Source organism: Ursus maritimus, unplaced genomic scaffold, assembly GCF_017311325.1.
Source record: "Ursus maritimus isolate PB19 unplaced genomic scaffold, ASM1731132v1 scaffold_6, whole genome shotgun sequence".
Classification (NCBI taxonomy): domain Eukaryota; kingdom Metazoa; phylum Chordata; class Mammalia; order Carnivora; family Ursidae; genus Ursus; species Ursus maritimus.
Genome location: NW_024426774.1, coordinates 22,647,302 through 22,662,889, shown reverse-complemented (window position 1 = coordinate 22,662,889; position 15,588 = coordinate 22,647,302). Strand labels below are relative to the sequence as shown.

Here is a 15,588-nt window from a genome sequence, read left to right as displayed (position 1 = left end):
ACACACTCGCTATCCTCTGCCTTGCTGGTTTAATTATCAGTTTGACACAACATCTAAACCTTCCCCAATGCTCCCCCAGACACACACACACACACACACACACACACACACACACAGGTTGCCAACTCTCCGATTCTGTGCAGACTGATTAGTGGAGCAGTTAATTTGCTCTAAGTAGCCAAAGACAGGGAGCTCAGATAAACCCGGCCCACGGGTTAATGCCTGGGAAGATTTAGTCCCTGCAGCACGCGAGGCATTTAAGACATCAATGGTCCTTGCATCCTGAGTGATGGGGGCTAAGACACAAAGAGACTCAGGGGAAGCTACGACTGGTCCTCTTTTATAGGAACAGAGCATTTTCCTGGAGAGAGATATTTCTAATACTATAGCAAAAAGGATTAATACTTCCCTTGGAAATATATTACTTTTCCCCCCCAGGAGATGGGTACTGTCTCTCTCGCAGTGCCCAGGGGTTCTGACCCTCATCAGGACCCTTGAGAAGCCCAACCCAGGGACCATTTCCTGAGAGTACCGTAGTCCTCCATGCAGCTGCCCCACCATAACTGCGGGTCCCTTCATGAAGGATCCGCTCTCTGCCTCTTGTTGTGGGTCCTTGTAACACTCTAACGAGGGTGATAGTGCCATGCCTCTTTCCCCGACAAGGACACTGGCTTGGAGACAGGCAAAGTAATTAGTCCTGGTCACGCAGTGAGTAGAGGACGAGCAGGGATGAAGCCCAGGTCAGCTCAACTGGCCACTGATCTATGGTGCTCCCTCCATTTGTGCACTGTATTCTGATTCAGTTGGGTACTGAGCACTGTGTCCATGTATTTTCCATCCCTTCTTGGACATGTGATCCTCAACAGCCCAGTGTTAACTCCTAGAATCCTGCCTCCCCCAACCCAGATCCTTAAAGCCCAGCTCAGGGTGGTTTGGGCTCCCCACTAGTGGCTGTGTGACCTGAAGTGAGTCCCTTAGCCTCTCTGAGCCCTCAGCCTTCTCCTCTTCAATGTGAGCCTTCTCCCCCTCTTCCCTACGACCGCACAGAGCGTTACATCAAAGGAGGTCCTGTGCGTGGACTTGCTCTGTTGCATACAAGGCGCTGCCTGGTGTTCCATGGGCAGAAGGTTGTCTCCCCCAGAATGGAAGCATGCCCTAGAGCAGTTCGCCCCCGCCCTGCCTCCCCTAGTAGATCCATACTATTGCTCCAGGGAGTCCTGTGGAGGCCTTGGTCTGGGGCAGAGCAAACTCCCAGCCGGCATCTGGGTAAATCACAGTTCAGCTGCCATCAGCCAGCCCACCCCCAGCATCCACTGAACGGCGGCCGTGGGCCAAGCATCATGCCGCGTACTGTGCAAGTGGACACTGAAATCCCTGCTTGGGGACCTTCCCGTTTACTCGGGGATGTGGTCAAATAAACACAACAGCAGAGTGAATGGGACACCGAGTGATAACAGGCTGCCGCAGACTTCGGGGATTTAGGAATTAAGAGGGACACCAGGATGGGAGGCAGCCTTCGGGAAAGACTGCCAGGTGCTCAGCAAGGCTGTCGAGAACGCTGAGATGAGCTGTACCCCGCGGGTGGGGTGACATCCCCTCTTGCACAAGAGACTTCACACAGGAAAGCCTGAGATAGCTCTTCACCTGCCCGGCATTTCCTGGACACTTTTGTTTTCCGGTCCACTTTAGGTCCAGATCTTCTTGAAGCAGATTATTTCTTTAAATATTTTTAAACACTTAACAGAACATTTTAAAAACCTATCTCCCTTGATTTCTTTGCAGGTTTGTTTATAAGTTTGGGAGGTTTGAATGTTTGTGAAGATTGAGGTGGAAGAATGTGCAGAATACACGGGAAGGGGACGGGACCCCTGCCCCATCCTGGGTTGCTCTCAGCCCTGGCTGCACGTTGCATGGACCCGGGGGGCTGTGAAGCTAAGAACACCACGCCCCCCGCCCCCAAGAGGCGGGTTCATTGGTCTGGGTCGAGGCCGGGCAGGTGCTTTGAAAGCTGCCGGGTGATTTCTGATGTGCGCCCGGGGCTGAGACCCAGCTGGACGGCGCGTCCGAGTTCGCTCCTCGCGGGCTCGTAAAGCCCATGTTTGAGATCTTTTGTGCCCATGAGCTTCGCGTCAGTGCTGCCCTTCTGTCTCCCCACAGAACCAGCCCTCCTCCCTGGCCATGCTGGACCTTCTGCACGTGGCTCGGGACATCGCCTGTGGCTGTCAGTATTTGGAGGAAAATCACTTCATCCACCGGTGAGTCGAAGCGACCTTGCTCTACCCTCTGCCTTCCGTATGCTTCCCTACTCCCCTGCAGAGCAGAATGGTAGGTCTCTCTCCAGAGTTGTTTGGATGACTCAGCTTCGCTTGTCTTTAAGATAATTACTTACTCTGTCAGGGCTTCATTTACCCCATATGTAAAATGGGTATCATAAAACATCCATCCCAGGGCCGGAGATCTAGGGAGCTGTTCTTGACCTTCCACAGGGACTCCTGCCTGTACCTTGCAGCCCGCTCTCCCTTTAATGTTTTTCCCACCTAGAAAACCGAGCTCTCTAAGGGAATTAGAGGAGTTCATAGTTTCACATATTTGACTATGGGTAACTCGAAGGTAAGGACCCTGTTTTATTCATCTTCGTATCCCTGGTATATCATGCGGCAAAATTAATGTCTGTTGGATACATTAATTTTTTTCTAAAATACTCTGAAATGAAACATAATGATCATTTTCTTTACTTCCATACTTCATTTCCTCTACTCTATAGGACGCTTATGTTTAAATGGTGTTTGATTGGGGCATCGAATCCACACATAATGCTACAGACACGATGGATTATACGTATTTCTTTCCACGTGGATGTTGATGACTTTCTCAGCTGACACCTTGATTCTGAAATCTGGAAAGTCAAATAGATTGTTAGGCTCTTTGCAGAGCTCTTCCTAATGATATGCTTCTCAGTTAGTAAATACCAGCCTGCTGAATGAACAATCACTTTTTAACGCATGTCTTCAAAGAGTATAAGACACGTTCGTAATAATTAGAACATGTAAGTACAAAGCAGGAAATGAGGGAAGCTGTGTGAGTTCAGCAATGGAAAAGCATGTAAGCAGATAGCAAGCTATGCTTTCTGCCCTAATAAAAATGGAGAAATTAAAGATCAAGAAATGCACTCGCCTAGGCTCCTACCGTCATTCCTGAAACAAGGCGATAAACATTCACCCCGGCTTATCCTTTCACTGTCACTCCATCACTTTAGTCTTCAGATCTTCCTCTTGATTCTAACTCTGTCCCAGGTGCAGGTCTTGTGCTTCATAGAAATAACAGGAGTGAAAAAGGAGCTGGGACCAATCCTTCATGCTCTCCTCCAAAGCCACGCGCTTTGCTTCAAAGCATGGGGCAACCCTGCCATTGTTCTTGCCCTTTCTGTTGTGCCCAGAACTCTCCATAAATCTCAGCTCTGGGCTTTACTGCTGCTCAGACAGGACAAGGTTGTGCTCTTCTTGGAATTCATTCTTGGCTTAGAGCCACCTTTCCACCTGTTGTCTGTGTCCTCTAAGTCTGGACTCCCTGGAGAGCAAGCTGGGCAGTCACCTTGGTGACACTGGCCACCTTCCTTCCCTTCTCACCGAGATCGTTTCAGCTTTCTCATCTCTGCCCCATGTTCGTCACCAAGTGTCCAGATTCTCCGACTGAGGGATCACCTTCTTCTTTCCTCTGACGTTTGAAAACCTGCTTTCCCGGAGCCGTGAAACATTTCGACCATATCACAGTGCTTTGTTATTATAATGAGATAACAGGATCACATTCTCTCAAGATTCTTATCACTTCCACATCTGTAAATAGTTACTGAAGGTCAGAATTAGATCCCAGAGTAATAGTTTGTTGCTACTTTTATCTTTTTTGAGAAATGAAATTGTCAAAGATCGAATCAGGAATGTATCAGAGGGTCTGCTTTATAAGCAAAAGGCAACATCTAACAAATTGTCCATCGCAATCAAAGCTTTTCTTCCGGGGTAACTGGCATTAGGAAGGCATCTTTCACACCTCCTCGCTGGCTGCGTACGAGCTCTGTGGCACACACACTCCCACAGCAGTGTGACCTCTAGTGCTCTCTCCTCCACCGACAGCCGCCTCAAGATTCACGGCTCCCAGGCGTGCACACCTCCACTTCCTGAATTCGGAGGGGAACTCCTTCCCCAGATTCACAGGCTCACATTTCCTGTTAGATCTGTTTCCTTTGGACGTGGTTTATTGCCATGTCAAGAATTATGGGTCATTCGACCAGTTCTTGGTGTGCTCTGTGATACCCCATCACTTTCTTGCCATTAAATTCAGGGTCACTTTTTTCAGCAATCATTTCATGCACATCAGCGTAAAGACCTTCCTGGAGATACAAATATTGTTTCTGGTCTACTTCAGTATATTTCTCTTGGGAAGCAACAGCTATATATCCTACTATTTTTCTTCTTTTTGATGTCATATATGTTATGCTTTCATAGTTTTATTAGCGCATTTTATGCACCATTGCTCCTCAAAATTCAACTGAAACCCTCTGCATCAGGCCAGCGGCGTTAACAACACCCATCTCCCGCTCTGCCCCACTGTTCGGGTATCTTAAGTGTCTTAGTGACCCCCAGTCCAGATCCTGCTTAGTTTGCCCACGTCCTTATTTGTCCACCAAAGATCAGGACCTTTGGGAAACCGGTTGAAAATATGAAAACACCACCTGTACTCCCTAAGAAATACTTTTTTTTCTGTCCAGGACTTTCATATTATTAGAGACCCATGCCAGGCTTTCTCTGGATGCACCCTTCATTCCCACATGCATGTGAAGAATGGGTGAGCAGTTGATGAGTGGACAAGTCTTGGAGAGCTTTGATCATGCCTTCCGGGCATGCTGCAGGAAAACAGGCCCTCTGGAGCGCAACGGCAAAGAAGACACGATAACTTTAAGACTTGAAAGGAAAGATGCTTCAGCCCCAGAGCTGTGATGCATACAGCTTAGCAAAGGCATTAGTGAAAATCATGAGTGTAAGAATAATAGTAGCTTATTTAAAAAGAAAACTAGGATTATTGGGGAATACTTTGACCGGCTTGAACTTGGTAGCATGGAAGTCATGCTCTCCCAGAACATTCCTCAGGCAACTCGCAGAAACCAACAGCAATCTGTACAAAACAACGTAGGCCAAATGGCATTTCTTATGTCCCTATACGATCTTCTTTTAGCTTAAGTTTTTTAATAAAACGAGAATAGCACCCTGTATCTTCTAGGGTTGTTGTGATAATTACCCATGAAGCACTTAGAACAATGCTTAGTACAGAGTAAAAGGCCAATAAATTCTAGTTCTTATCATCATTACTTTCATTATTATTATCCCATTAAACATTTTCAGTCATCTCCCCTAATCCGTTTCCACTCGCCTATTATTTCTGAGGGCTAGAACTGGCCTAGCTATTTCTCTCGTACTGAAGTATAACGTAGTAAAGGAAACAGGGCAGAGAAGGGAATTCTTTGAACTTCAGATTGGAGGTGAGAATCCTTGGGATGAATATTACCTGTTTTCTTCCCAGAAATAAAATTAGGAAGTGCCTTTTCTCTTTCATTTTTTTCTTCCCAGAGACATTGCTGCCAGAAACTGCCTCTTGACCTGTCCGGGCCCTGGCAGAGTGGCCAAGATTGGAGACTTTGGAATGGCCCGGGACATCTACAGGTGAGCAGAGATGGCCCTCACCCATCAAAGCCCCATCCCCTGGACAGAATGGGACGTGGCTGCCTGTGCCCTAAGTCATCTCTGGCCACCTAACATTTCCTTAAGTCCCTTTCCAGCACATACAACACCTTAATTTAGTGCGCATGCCCGGTGGTCTAATTCTAGGATCACACTGACCGGTGTCACTGACACCGTGTTCTTAAGTAGATCGTCTGTCTGGTTCCACCTCTCCAATCTCAGAATGTTCTCAGACACAGAGGAACCCAGATCCTTGATAGGGAAAAAATTCTCAGTAAACTTTTGCTTAACCCCTCTCCTCAATATTTGGGAATTCTAAACGGACTTGGCTTCCATCAGCACAGACAGGAGCACCCCAGGGCTGACAACATAATGGGCTGGCTCCCCAGTCTTGTCTACCTGCACCAGGAGTCACAGGAGGGGGTTCCGAGCCCATAGGCCGGCTTCATCTCTTTATCCCTGTCAGTGTCTTAAGGGTACATTAAAAACTAAAATAATTTTTCTAATTAAAAAGAAAAACCTTCCATCGTACTTTATCTCACTCTTCTCTTCCCAAACCCTCGTTTCATTTTCAGCCGATTATTTACAACCACGACTTGCTGCGTGAGCTGAGCAAGTCACTCCTTTGCATGGTCACTAATTACGCCCTCCCCACCTAGTCCAGGGGTGGAGCGAGGAGAGACGCTTTCACTCTTTGGAGAGTACGGGGGAGCCCCAAAGGCCCCCATAGGACTGGTAGCGATCGACAGGGAAGGGAATGCTGACGGCACCCTGTTCCTGCAGGGTAGCAGCGCAGGGAGGACTGGGTGCTCCACTCTCCCTTCTCTTTACCTCTCCGAGTCTCAGCGCCCCTCCCCTCCCTTCTCAGAATACCCAGATTGCCCTTGCTTCCAGATACAAATGTTGCAGCCTGACTTAGCGAGCGAGCCCTTCCTCTCCATCCACAGCCCTGACAGCTCCGCGGCCCTAGCTTCGCCCCCAGCTGGCCCGTGGCCCCACTGTCCCCACACACGCGTGCGATCTCGTGTGTCAGGAATGGTCTTCCGAGAGCTCCTCAGCACTCAGCTCCATCGGCCCCCGTCTGTGAAGCTCTTCCTGGCCCTCACCCCCGCCTCTGTGTCAGTGAGCTGCACACACCCCTACATCACCATACGTGCTCGTCTACACTTGCAGGCGTCTGGGGGTCGGTTTCTTCCCCTAAACAGTACGCTGGGGCGAGAGAGACTATGACTTACTCGCGTCCTCAGCACCCAGCAGAGTAAATACTCGGCCCAGGGCTCCCCCTTTACCCACGGCTTCTCCTTCCCCGGTTTCAGTTGTTCACGTCAGCTGTGCGGTCTGGAGGCAGATGCTCCCCCTGACACACCAGCAGAGGGTCCCCAGTCCCCTGACCTCAGGTCCCAACGCCTGCGTCATTGGGCTCACTTCAGCTCCGCACGTAGGCATTTATCATCTCACGTCATCACAAGAAGTAGCGCGAGTACAGGACAGGAGGACATTTTGAGAGAGAGAGAGGCCACGTTCACGTTTATTACACTACATTGTTGTAATTGTTCCATTGTGGTTTTTGTTGTTCCTCTCTCACTGTGCCTAATTTATAAATGAAACTTTATCGTGGGTGTGTATGTATAAGAAAAAACCTACTACATGTGAGATTTGGGACTATCTGTGGCTTCAGGCAGCCACTGGGGGTCTTGGGAGGATATCCCCCATGGAGGAGGGGGGACCACTGTCCATTTTTATTGAAGTCATTAATCTAGGCGGCTGGTGGGGGGCTCCCCCCCGAGCACCCCCCAACAGGAGAACACAGGGCTGGGGGTGGAGCTGGTTTTGAAGGTGTGAGCTAATTTAGTAGTCTTTGCCTGTGACGTCATTAATGCAGCTCAGGATAAAATAAAGTTCTTAATTTTCAACGGCCTGTGTTCCCCTGCTCTCCTCCCGAGCCACAAGCACCCCTCGTTCCTTTCAGTTCTGGAATGGCCGCGGCCTGTGGTTGCCTGGCCAAGCTCCCACTCGGAGCTGCCCCGGGACCAAGTGTGGGTCTCCGCTTCTCCCCCACAGAGCGAGCTACTACCGAAAAGGAGGCTGCGCCATGCTGCCCGTCAAATGGATGCCTCCAGAGGCCTTCATGGAAGGGATATTCACTTCTAAAACGGACACATGGTGAGTCTCCGCTGCCCCCTGCGCGGAGCCAAGGGCTCCCACGCTCTCGCCGGGAAGGGTAAGAGGAGATGAGTCAGCGCGCCTCTACAACGGGCTGTCAGATGCTGGCATGGGCCCCAGTCGGCAGAAAGGCCTGGTAGAGCCCAGATTACTCCCCGCACCCTGAGAGCTTAGGCATCGCTAGAAGCTGCGTTGCTACCAAGTTTCCAGGTGATCCTCATGCCCCCGGCCGGGGACCACGCATTGAGAGACACGTGATTTTTTTTTTTTTAACCTAACTGCAAAGTTGGGTTTATTCCAGGAATGCAACACTGAGTTAAGATTAGAAAAATTGATCAATGACTTCCTCTCCGTTAACAGAAGAAAGGAGAAAATAATTATCAGCACAGAAGTGCTGCAGGCTTAGGGGTGTTGAGACGCATTCTACAGTTAAAACTTAAGAGTGCAAAACACTGTACGTGATTATTCCTCCTGCATAACTGACACTTTGCGCTCCCATCTCCCCATGGCCTCCCCCCTCCTCCTCTGCAACCACGGCTCCACTCTCTGCTTCTCTGGTGCCGCCTCGAAGGGAGAGCGTGCGGGAGGTGTCCTCCTGGGCCTGGCTTCTTTCCCTTAGCGTCGGGTCCTCCGGGTTCATCTGTGTCATCACAAATGGCCGGATTTTCTTCTCTTTTAAGGCTGAATAATATTCCGTGGTATCTGTACACGTCACGTTTTCTTTATCCATTCACCGGCCGCTGCATAGTTAGGCTGCTTCCATGTGTTGGCTCTTACGAATGATGCTGCAGTGGACGTGGGACTGCAGATTTCTCTTCGAGAGACTGACTTTATTTCCACCAGCTGTACACCCGGAAGCGGGGTCGCTGGATCTTAAGGTAGTTCTGTTTTTAATATTTTGAGGGAATCTCCATATTTTTTTACATTTTACACTCCATAAGAGCAACATAGAATTTTAAATGGCAGATCAAACCTGTGCTATCTGCCGAAATACACACATACCTGTGCACACGCATGCACGCACACTCACCCACGTGCACACGCACACATGCACGCACACTCACCCACATGCACACACGCACTCACCCACGTGCACACGCACACATGCACGCACACTCACCCACATGCACACGCACACATGCACACACCCACATGCACACACGCACACTCATGCACATGCACACATGCATGCACTCACCCACATGCACACACACACATACACGCACAATCACCCACGTGCACACGCACACATGCACACACCCACATGCGCACACATGCACGCACTCACCCACATGCACACGCACACATGCACGCACACTCACCCACGTGCACACGCACACATGCACACACCCACATGCTCACACATGCACACACTCACCCACATGCACACACACATGCACGCACACTCACCCACATGCACACGCACACATGCACACACCCACATGCACACACGCACACTCACCCACATGCACACGCACACATGCACACACCCACATGCACACACACGCACAACACCAAAGGGAGTCTTTTTAGTTGTACAAAAATCCACAAGGACAAAGGTGACAATGACAAAATTTTGGAAACTGGAACGTTTATGGACAAGTGGTACCTTACTTAATGCAAAAGCCCCAGAAAGGCCCAGAAATTGAAGGTGCCAGGCACCCCTGGCAATAGAGGGCAGCAGACAGGAATATCAGTTACAGGTATGTTTAAAAAGTAACCAGATCCTTGGCCCAGTCCCTCACCCCCACGCAAAACCAAGGGTTCCCTCTGTGAAGAGCCTTTCTCGTCTTGGGCACATTAGATGTCACTGAGGATGAATTCTGTACTATAAACAAAGATAAATATTTTTTAAATCTACCTACTTCAAAATGTGTGCCCCCTTCTTCCCCTCAGTGCCAAGAACGCGGCCGCAGGTAGGAGTCGATCAGAGAACCCCTCACTGGAGGAACTGACCCATGAAGAGAAAAACTCCAGATACTAGAAGTGGTAGTAGGCTAAGTAATGGCCATCCAGAGTACCAGGCTCTAATCCCGGGAGCCTATCATTGTTACCTTATAAGGAAAAAAGAGTCTTTGCGCATGTGGTTAAGTTGAAGATCTTGAGGTGGGACGGTCATCCTGAATTATCTGGGTGGGCCCTAAGCCATCACGAGGGTCCTCGTAAGAGGCAGGCAGAGGGAGATTCCACATGCAGAGAGGAGGAGGCAATGTGAACAGAGATAGAGGCTGAAGGCATGTGACCCCAGGTCAAGGAATTCTGGAAGCCTCCAGAAGCTAGAAAAAGGCAAGGAATAGATTTTCCCCTGGAGCTTCTGGAGTGAGTGTGGTTCTGCAAACGCCTTGACTTTATCCACCTTGATTCCATCCCAGGATACTGCCCTGATTTCAGACATCTGGCCTTCACAGCCGTGAGAAAATGAATGTCTGTTCTTTCAAGGCACCGAGTCTGTGGCACTTTGTCACAGCAGCCCCGGGGGGCCTGATGCACCCAGGGAAACAAGCAAGCCAGCTGCCCCCACTGGACAAGATCGACAAGGGCTTCCCGTTGGCTTTGTAATGGCCCAGTCATAAAATACGAACAGCCAGCCAAGAACCAACAAAGGCTTGAGAAAACATTCTAATCTGAAGGAAACAAACACAGAAAGAGGAACTTGGAGAAAGAAAAATACAGAAAGCTTAGGAAAACTTGTAAAAACCATACTATCCTCAGAAAGATAAATTATTGCAACCATAATCTAAGGACGAAAGATTTTTTTAAATAAGGTTTTTAGAGAAAAAAAAGTTCTTAGAAATAAAAATAGGAGAGAGCCCTCAAGGAGATGGCGCATTAGTCCCCGGAGCTGCACGCAGCAACGTCAGGTCAGGTGTTCAAGGTCAATATCAACAGTGATAGATCATGTTGATAACATGTGCCCTTGATACGATGTGGTGAAAATGACATGTAACCTCTGTGGTCTTTCTCCCCACACCCAACAACTCCGGTCTAATCATAAGCAAAGCAGACAAATCCCAGATGGTCGTTCTACTAAAGCCCTGACCAATATTCCTCAAAACTGTCAAGGTCATCATAAACAAGGAAAGCCTGAGACGTTGTCACAGTCAAGAGTAGCTCAGGGAAACAAGACAATTACATATAATGTGATATTCTAACAGGGTCCTGGAACAGAAAAAGTAAATTCGGCAAAAGCTAAGGAAATCTGGATAAGCTATAGGTTTTAGTTCATAATTATGCCTTAATATTGGCTCATTAATTCTAACAAATGTGCCATATGAATATAAGATGCTAAAAATAGGGGAAACTGAATGTGGAGTATGTGGGAACTCTATGTATTATCTGCATCATTTATTTACAATCTAAAACTGTTCTCAAGAAATTTATTTTTTTAATATGATGATGGATATGTAAAAGTAGCAGGAAGTTTGGAAGATGGAGTTGAATAAATCTTCTAGAAAATAAAACAACTAGGGGCACTTGGATGTCTCAGTTGGTTAAGTGTCTGACTTTGGCTCAGGTCATGATGCCGGGGTCTTGGGACCAAGCCCCATGTCAGGCTCCCTGCTCAGCAGAGAGCTTGCTTCTCCCTCTCCCTCTGCCTGCTGCTCCCCCTGCTTGTGCTCTCTGTCAAATAAATAAATAAAATCTTTTAAAAAAGAAGAAAACAACTATAAGCAGATGGGATATAGGAAAGAAAGGAAAAGAAAAGTAAGAGGATTAGACCCTTAGGTCCAATTAGCTGACAAACAGGAGTCCCAAAGAGTGTACAGAAGAAACGAAGGAAATAAAAATATCAAAGAAATAATTCAAGAAGATTTTCCAGAACAGAAAGGCATGCATGTCCAGAGTGAAAGCAAGCCCCAAGTGCCAGGCGCAGTGGCTCAAAGGAGCCACACAAAAGCATGTCATCATGAAATTTCAGACCTCTGGTGGTCAAGATTCTGTAAGCTTCTAGGGAGAAAAATAAAATAATCGCAGTAAAACATGGTCAGAGTAAAACTGGTCAGAGAATCCAAATGGCATTGAATTTCTCAACAGCAGCACAGGAAACCAAGGAGACAACAGACAGAAGTCCTCCAAGTTGTGAAATAACATCATGAGAGGAGGGGCCACGATGATCGGAACGCCCTCTCTGACCCACGTTTGACGATGTGAGCCGAAGCTGTGTTGTTTTAAGTCACTGAGATCTGACTCACCCAAACCCAGTGGCTCTCAGTGTGGTCCTCAGGTCGGCGGCACCAGCAGCACCCAGGAAGTGTTAGAAATGCAGGTTCTTAGCCCCCACCTCAGGCCTAATGGAATAGGAAGTCTAGCGGTGGGGCCTGGCCATCTGTGTTTTTAGGGGCCCTCCAGGTGATTCCAGGTGCACCGAAGTTAGAGCACCACCAGCTACCCTATCCAGATGCAGAGAGTAAGCAGGTGATTAGGTAATTGTTCTGAACACATGTCTCTCCTATGACCCAGCAACCCTATTTCCAAGTGTCTACATAAGACAGAGGTTGACAAAAAGGGACTTGGGCAAAGACATTCTTTGCAACATTGTTTATAAGAGAGAAAAAGCACAAAGGAACCTAAGTATCCCTCAAATGGGGGATGGAAAATAAACTGTGGTTTACTGATACCACGGAAAACTCTTCAGCAATATAAAAGAACACCCCAAACTTACATGTATCAACATGGATAAATCTCTATGGAGTGAAAGAAAGACAAGTTCCAGAAAGGGGCGGAATATCATTATGTATAATCTTACAACACAAAAACCAAGTCTATAATACAGATTCTTTACTGTTTATGCTTTCACACGTTGTAAAAACTGTGAAAACACAGATGGGAAGGCTAGATTCTAACTTCAGTGGGGGAAGGGGGGAGGAAGGGAGAAAGGAAGGAGGGTGGAACTTAACTGTATCTATTTTATTTCTTCCAAAAGAAAAGGAGACGGGGCACAAATAAGACAAAAGTGTAACATCTCGTACCTAAACATCTATACAATTACATTTCCTTCTTCAAGTTTAGATTATTTCCTAATTAAAACCCTTAAAGACACAGATAATTTGCATAACCTCAGATACTGATGAGTGCCAGGGAGACAAAAAAGCAGATGATCAAGAGTGGAGGGGCGGAGGGGTGGTGGGGCCCCAGGAGGGAAGCTGTTTAGTACAGATGGTAGGGAAGGCGCCGTGGAGGAGGTGATGGGGGGTCCTATGCCTGAATGGCAGAAAGATGGAAAGATCTGAAAGACTCTGCAGGCTGAGGAGGACGTCAAGTATAAAAGGCCAGCGGCAGGAGCAAGATGAGTTTGAGGAAAGAAAACAGGTCTTCATGGCTGGAGCTAGTGAGCGGGCTGGGGGGGCAGTGGTAGTTGAGTTAGACGGGCAGGCAAGGGCCAGACATGGAGGGCCCCCCCAGGAACCAGGGGTTAGGGGGTGTGGGTTTTATTTAGCACACAATGGGATGCCCCTGAAAGGTTGGAAGCGAGAGTTTGACAGGATCTTTAAATAGATAGATGATAGATGATAGATAGATAGATAGATATCACTCTGGCTGCCAATGAAAAGAGACTGGAGTGGGACAGGGGAAGATGGAGAAATCCTACCCACTTCTCGATAAGAGAACAGACGGGCTAGGCTTAGTGATGGCGGGGGAAGCCATTAGCGGTGGTGGGATACAAGCTCTGTCTTGAGGATGGCTGACGGGACTAATGAACGTGGGCTGTGGAGTGGGAGGTGTGGAAAGAGTGAGATCAAGGACAACTCCTAGGTGGGCTGTCAATGGAGAGAACGGAGGAGATGGGTTGGGTGCGGAAAGAGCTTTTGCACAAGTCCAGTGTGAGATGCCTGTAAGACAGGCCAGTGGAGACGCTGAGTGGGCTTCTGATCTGTGAATCTGAAGCTTGAGGAGAACTTCAAGAGACAGTGGGATCAGCTGGCTGCATATTTAAATCCAACACAGTAACCTCTTTTTCTTTAAGTATAGCGGACTCATAAGGTACAACAGAGCAATTGGACAAGTCTACGCATTGCTCTGTGCTCGCCACAAGCATGGCTACCATCTGTCGCCGTAGAGCGCGATTACAATACCATTGACTATATTCCCCTTTCATCCCCAAGACCTACTCATTCCGTGACTGGAAACCCAATACACTTTTGGTGCCCAGTTTCCCAAAAACTGTGCTCCACCCTCTACCACACCTCAAGACAGTCTTCCGGGTATGAATAAGGGAAAATAAAACGTAACTTTAAAAGACCAATAAGCACAGCACAACTCATGATTTTAAAACCTTTTCATCAGATTATCTTCATTGATTCAAATTTTTAAAGTCACTTAATCAGCAATCACTTAACCTGTTTCTATAATTTCAGGCAGAGCAAGTTTAATACCAAGAGAAGGAGAGTGAGATTTAAAAAAAAAAAACTTGTTTTTATTTGACTGAATGCTTTGGTGCCAAGCTGTGGGCCCTATTGCTCCTACTTAGGACAGACTCATAAGTGATGAAAGAGCCATCTGGCCTGCAAAATATAGATTTACTTGATCGGTAGGTTTGCTAGACAAAAGATGATCAGTTAAGATTGAATTTCAGATCAACAATGCATAATTTTTTAGTATAAGTACATCCCATGCAATATATATTTATATTCTAAAAGCATTTCTTATTTGTCTCAAACAAATTTAACTGGATGTCCTGTATGGTTAATTGCTAAATCTGACAATCCTTCCCCGAAATTATCAAAGTTCTATGACCAACACTACTTCTTGCTCCTTTGAACCCCAAACCAAGGAAATAAACATCTATTTGCAATCTATATGCTGGTCTCTCAAAGGATACTACAGTCTAATTCTCTGGCTATCTAGACGGCAGAAAGCAGATATCTGGAATGCTTGCGGCCTTGCTGCCAGGCTTTTGCATGATTTTGCTTATTTTGTTTCGCCTTAGAGGAAGACAAACCACCAAACAGAGAAAAATAATATATGTACCAGGCAATTTGTAGGTACCAGAGTCGAGAGATCTAATAACGTATTCCAGTCTGTCTCAGAGTAATTGCATAATAACCTCTGCTTCGGCCTTCTCACCTTAAAAATATGGAAAATATCTTTGCCCAGTGCTCCTCGCAAGAGTCTTTGAAATTTCGCTGAGCTGATGTACATTCTGTTCCTTCAGAGATGGAGGAGCTGTAGTTCTCTACAACTTTTGATAGAATATTTATTAACATTCAAAAACTACACCAGATACAAAAACAAAGACAGGCGTGCTTTTTTTTTTTTTTGCCAAAAAACTAATAATGAAATTAAAGATTTAAAATAAAAATTTTAGTAAAAATATGAAAGGAGATGATTCTGAAACATGATAGCCTCATTTTAAAGTTCATTTAAAACAAGTAACAAATGAGAATTCAACCCTATTTCTTTAAAAAGATAAATAACCAAGAAAGTGCCTACCGTACATTAAGACATAAATACACAAAAAGTTAACATAGAATGATATCAGTACAAGAATCAGACACAGAGATGAAGTGAATTGAGAACCCAGAAACCTGTTTTTACTCACAAGTCAATAGTAAGGGGGAAAATACTCTATGAATAGTGTTAGAAGAGTGTTTGCAAAACAATTCAATTTAGAACCCTTACCTCACACCACGAACCAAACTAAGTTTTCAGATCCGGCTGGAGAGGAAGAACAAATACAACTTAGAAGAAAACAGCA

The 15,588-nt window shown here is 46.8% G+C and overlaps 1 protein-coding gene across 1 annotated transcript in view; it reads left to right on the top strand.

Annotated features, from left to right (window-relative positions):
• The window catches only part of ALK (ALK receptor tyrosine kinase), a 674,923-nt gene that overhangs the window by 651,668 nt on the left and 7,667 nt on the right, over positions 1–15,588 (top strand). Inside the window, exons 24-26 of the mRNA XM_008700561.2 lie at positions 2,158–2,255; positions 5,619–5,711; positions 7,791–7,892. Of these exons, the coding sequence (XP_008698783.2) occupies positions 2,158–2,255; positions 5,619–5,711; positions 7,791–7,892 (293 nt within the window). The remainder of the gene's footprint in view (positions 1–2,157; positions 2,256–5,618; positions 5,712–7,790; positions 7,893–15,588) is intronic.